Source organism: Salvelinus alpinus, chromosome 2 (genome assembly GCF_045679555.1).
Source record: "Salvelinus alpinus chromosome 2, SLU_Salpinus.1, whole genome shotgun sequence".
Lineage (NCBI taxonomy): Eukaryota > Metazoa > Chordata > Actinopteri > Salmoniformes > Salmonidae > Salvelinus > Salvelinus alpinus.
Genome location: NC_092087.1, coordinates 117,303,102 through 117,309,300, shown reverse-complemented (window position 1 = coordinate 117,309,300; position 6,199 = coordinate 117,303,102). Strand labels below are relative to the sequence as shown.

General features: G+C 39.7%; 1 protein-coding gene across 5 annotated transcripts in view; it reads right to left on the bottom strand.

Moving 5' to 3' along the window:
- Positions 1–55: 55 nt before the first annotated feature.
- mief2 (mitochondrial elongation factor 2) overlaps positions 56–6,199 on the bottom strand; it is a 37,686-nt gene continuing 31,542 nt past the window's right edge. For all 5 annotated transcript variants that reach the window (XM_071390254.1, XM_071390253.1, XM_071390255.1 and 2 more), the window contains one exon: positions 56–1,548. In XM_071390254.1, coding sequence (XP_071246355.1) covers positions 1,062–1,548 — 487 coding nt within the window. In that variant the 3' untranslated portion in view covers positions 56–1,061. The remainder of the gene's footprint in view (positions 1,549–6,199) is intronic.

Genomic DNA, 6,199 nt, shown 5'->3' with positions numbered 1-6,199 from the left:
TTGATAGGATTATATCACCTAAACATGTAAATAATGAGGATATTAACATCAGTAGTTCAGCAGAAAACATTTATTTTAAAATCACTCTTCAACTTAAAAACAACCGCAGCAAAAAAGTATTTTCAAAAAACACACAAACAACATTATGAAAAATTTGTCAAACAGGAAAAAGAAGAGATTAACTTTATTCAGTAGAAGGTGTGATGCATATGATGACGTCATAAACAGGTGTAAAAAAAATCAGATTTTAAGAGGAGAAATTGGCGGAGGGATTTTATTAAACATAATTAACACTTTGTGACTGTGGTAACCGGTGCTAACTCTTGTTACCTTGTGTAGTCCAGTTACCACAGCCACAAGGTAACAGAGTTAGAACCAGTCGGCCCATAGAGAACGATCCAGGCCTTTTAGTGACCCCAACAAACAAAACAAAAATGCCGTTTTAGAAAGGGTAGCGCCCATTGAGGGCTTCCACCATTTTAAAGTAGTCAACCGGGCGGGGGATTCCTATGGGTTGTAGCCTCAATGGTCGCAGCCCATTCTAAAACAGCCTTTTGGCCAGAGCTGTGCTAGATGTAGATATATAGTCCTCAGCAGGAGAAAACCAAAGTCTCCGTCACTAAGGCAACCTGATTCTGGCCCCCCAAAATGATCAGAATTGGGTGCCTGTGTAAAACACAGCCCTAGTCTTCCTTTTCGTTTCTTCCTACCCTCATCTACTTACCGAGACACAGTCCATCATCATCATCATCATCATCATCAGTCACTGGACTCTCTGTACTGCTCAGTCAGAAGCCCCCAATCAACACCATATTACTCGTACACAATGTATAAATGATCTCTGTTTAGTCAGTCAGCCCCAGGTTGTGTGTGAAGGAGATGCACGACTTCCTGAACAACATCTTCCGTCCGTGTCTCAGTGGAGCGGTAATATGGTACAACTGATCTGTAGAAGTCAGTGTGGTGTCGTCTGTTATATCTAATACATGTCCTCTTCCTCTCTGACAGACACACCAGGACCAGGTTAGGGTATATATATATATATATATATTAGTATATTTTTATATCAGCAGAATGTCCGGCTCAGAGACGGCGCAGTACAACATAAACCCCATCTCATCAACCTCTTCCTCCGTCACTCCGTTCAACATATTAACACTGGACTTGAAGTAGCTAGGTAACACCCCTTCCTCCAGATAGCCTATCAGCTCCCACACACACTGCTGGAACCGCCCACTCAGACAACCCTCCGACCAATCCAAGTCCTTGTCGCTGAGGTGGAGGATGAGATTGGCCAGCGGTGCAGCGGTGAGGGGTCGCAGGGCGGGACAGTGTCGACAGACGGCTTTGAGGGTTTTGAGGACGGTGCGTCGGACCCCCTGGTCAGCTGAGTCGAGCTGGGCCAGACGCTGGGTCTCCCAGGGGTAGAGGGAGAGGTGCCAGGCACTATCCCAGGGCTGGGTGAACTCTACCTGGGCCGTCAGGACCACGTCTGCCTCCCTCAGCACCGGCACGATGGAGATGAAGAGAGTGTCACCTCGCTCTGGTCTGGAGACACAGAGAGACATATCAGTTATGTATTACCCCTGACCTTTAACCCCTAACCCTAACTAACCCAGAGACATATCCGTTATATATTAACCCTGACCTTTAACCCCTAACCCTAACTAACACAGAGACATATCAGTTATGTATTAACCCTGACCTTTAACCCCTAACCCTAACTAACACGGTGACATATCAGTTATATATTAACGCTGACCTTTAACCCCTAACCCTAACTAACACAGTGACATATCAGTTATATATTAACCCTGACCTTTAACCCCTAACCCCTAACACAGTGACATATCAGTTATATATTAACCCTGACCTTTAACCCCTAACCCTAACACAGTGACATATCAGTTATATATTAACCCTGACCTTTAACCCCTAACCCTAACTAACACAGTGACATATCAGTTATGTATTAACCCTGACCTTTAACCCCTAACCCTAACTAACACAGTGACATATCAGTTATATATTAACCCTGACCTTTAACCCCTAACCCTAACTAACACGGTGACATATCAGTTATATATTAACCCTGACCTTTAACCCCTAACCCAGTGACATATCAGTTATATAATAACCCTAACCTTAACACAGTGACATATCCGTTATATATTAACCCTGACCTTTAACCCCTAACCCTAACTAACACAGTGACATATCAGTTATGTATTAACCCTGACCTTTAACCCCTAACCCTAACTAACACAGTGACATATCCGTTATATATTAACCCTGACCTTTAACCCCTAACCCTAACTAACACAGTGACATATCAGTTATATATTAACCCTGACCTTTAACCCATAACCTGACCTTTAACCCCTAACCCTAGCTAACACAGTGACATATCAGTTATATATTAACCCTGACCTTTAACCCCTAACTAACACAGTGACATATCAGTTATATATTAACCCTGACCTTTAACCCCTAACTAACACAGTGACATATCAGTTATATATTAACCCTGACCTTTAACCCCTAACCCTAACTAACACAGTGACATATCAGTTATATATTAACCCTGACCTTTAACCCCTAACCCTAACTAACACAGTGACATATCAGTTATATATTAACCCTAACCTTTAACCCCTAACCCTAACTAACACAGTGACATATCAGTTATATATTAACCCTGACCTTTAACCCCTAAACCTAACTAACACAGTGACATATCAGTTATATATTAACCCTGACCTTTAACCCCTAACCCTAACTAACACAGTGACATATCAGTTATATATTAACCCTGACCTTTAACCCCTAACCCTAGCTAACACAGTGACATATCAGTTATATATTAACCCTGACCTTTAACCCATAACTCTAACTAACACAGTGACATATCAGTTATATATTAACCCTGACCTTTAACCCCTAACCAACACGGTGACATATCAGTTATGTATTAACCCTGAACTTTAACCCCTAACCCTAGCTAACACAGTGACATATCAGTTATATATTAACCCTGACCTTTAACTCCTAACCCTAACTAACACAGTGACATATCCGTTATATATTAACCCTGACCTTCAACCCCTAACCCTAACTAACACAGTGACATATCCGTTATATATTAACCCTGACCTTTAACCCCTAACCCTAACTAACACAGTGACATATCAGTTATATATTAACCCTGACCTTTAACCCATAACCTTAACTAACACAGTGACATATCCGTTATATATTAACCCTGACCTTCAACCCCTAACCCTAACTAACACAGTGACATATCAGTTATGTATTAACCCTGACCTTTAACCCCTAACCCTAACTAACACAGTGACATATCAGTTATATATTAACCCTGACCTTTAACCCCTAACCCTAACTAACCCAGTGACATATCAGTTATATATTAACCCTGACCTTTAACCCCTAACTAACACAGTGACATATCAGTTATATATTAACCCTGACCTTTAACCCCTAACCCTAACTAACACAGTGACATATCAGTTATATATTAACCCTGACCTTTAACCCCTAACCCTAACTAACCCAGTGACATATCAGTTATATATTAACCCTGACCTGTAACCCCGAACTAACAGTGACATATCAGTTATATATTAACCCTGACCTTTAACCCCTAACCCTAACTAACACAGTGACATATCAGTTATATATTAACCCTGACCTTTAACCCCTAACTAACACAGTGACATATCAGTTATATATTAACCCTGACCTTTAACCCCTAACCCTAACTAACACAGTGACATATCAGTTATATATTAACCCTGACCTTTAACCCCTAACCCTAACTAACACAGTGACATATCAGTTATATATTAACCCTAACCTTTAACCCCTAACCCTAACTAACACAGTGACATATCAGTTATATATTAACCCTGACCTTTAACCCCTAACCCTAACTAACACAGTGACATATCCGTTATATATTAACCCTGACCTTTAACCCATAACCTTAACTAACACAGTGACATATCCGTTATATATTAACCCTGACCTTTAACCCCTAACCAACACGGTGACATATCAGTTATGTATTAACCCTGACCTTTAACCCCTAACCCTAGCTAACACAGTGACATATCAGTTATATATTAACCCTGACCTTTAACCCCTAACCCTAACTAACACAGTGACATATCAGTTATATATTAACCCTGACCTTTAACCCATAACCTTAACTAACACAGTGACATATCCGTTATATATTAACCCTGACCTTTAACCCCTAACCAACACGGTGACATATCAGTTATGTATTAACCCTGACCTTTAACCCCTAACCCTAGCTAACACAGTGACATATCAGTTATATATTAACCCTGACCTTTAACCCCTAACCCTAACTAACACAGTGACATATCCGTTATATATTAACCCTGACCTTCAACCCCTAACCCTAACTAACACAGTGACATATCAGTTATATATTAACCCTGACCTTTAACCCCTAACCCTAACTAACACAGTGACATATCAGTTATGTATTAACCCTGACCTTTAACCCCTAACCCTAACTAACACAGTGACATATCAGTTATATATTAACCCTGACCTTTAACCCCTAACCCTAACTAACACAGTGACATATCAGTTATATATTAACCCTGACCTTTAACCCCTAACCCTAACTAACCCAGTGACATATCAGTTATATATTAACCCTGACCTTTAACCCCTAACCCTAACTAACACAGTGACATATCAGTTATATATTAACCCTGACCTTTAACCCATAACCCTAACTAACCCAGTGACATATCAGTTATATATTAACCCTGACCTTTAACCCCTAACCCTAACTAACACAGTGACATATCAGTTATATATTAACCCTGACCTTTAACCCATAACCCTAACTAACACAGTGACATATCAGTTATATATTAACCCTGACCTTTAACCCCTAACCAACACGGTGACATATCAGTTATATATTAACCCTGACCTTTAACCCCTAACACAGTGACATATCAGTTATATATTAACCCTGACCTTTAACCCCTAACACAGTGACATATCAGTTATATATTAACCCTGACCTTTAACCCATAACCTTAACACAGTGACATATCAGTTATATATTAACCCTGACCTTTAACCCCTAACCCTAACTAACACGGTGACATATCAGTTATATATTAACCCTGACCTTTAACCCCTAACCCTAACTAACACAGTGACATATCCGTTATATATTAACCCTGACCTTTAACCCCTAACCCTAACTAACACAGTGACATATCAGTTATGTATTAACCCTGACCTTTAACCCCTAACCCTAACTAACACAGTGACATATCCGTTATATATTAACCCTGACCTTTAACCCCTAACCCTAACTAACACAGTGACATATCAGTTATATATTAACCCTGACCTTTAACCCATAACCTGACCTTTAACCCCTAACCCTAGCTAACACAGTGACATATCAGTTATATATTAACCCTGACCTTTAACCCCTAACTAACACAGTGACATATCAGTTATATATTAACCCTGACCTTTAACCCCTAACCCTAACTAACACAGTGACATATCAGTTATATATTAACCCTGACCTTTAACCCCTAACCCTAACTAACACAGTGACATATCCGTTATATATTAACCCTGACCTTTAACCCCTAACCCTAACTAACACAGTGACATATCAGTTATATATTATCCCTGACCTTTAACCCCTAACCCTAACTAACACAGTGACATATCAGTTAAATATTAACCCTGACCTTTAACCCCTAACCCTAACTAACACAGTGACATATCAGTTATATATTAACCCTGACCTTTAACCCCTAACTAACACGGTGACATATCAGTTATATATTAACCATGACCTTTAACCCCTAACTCTAACTAACACAGTGACATATCAGTTATATATTAACCCTGACCTTTAACCCCTAACCCTAACTAACACAGTGACATATCAGTTATATATTAACCCTGACCTTTAACCCATAACCTTAACTAACACAGTGACATATCCGTTATATATTAACCCTGACCTTCAACCCCTAACCCTAACTAACACAGTGACATATCAGTTATGTATTAACCCTGACCTTTAACCCCTAACCCTAACTAACACAGTGACATATCAGTTATATATTAACCCTGACCTTTAACCCCTAACCCTAACTAA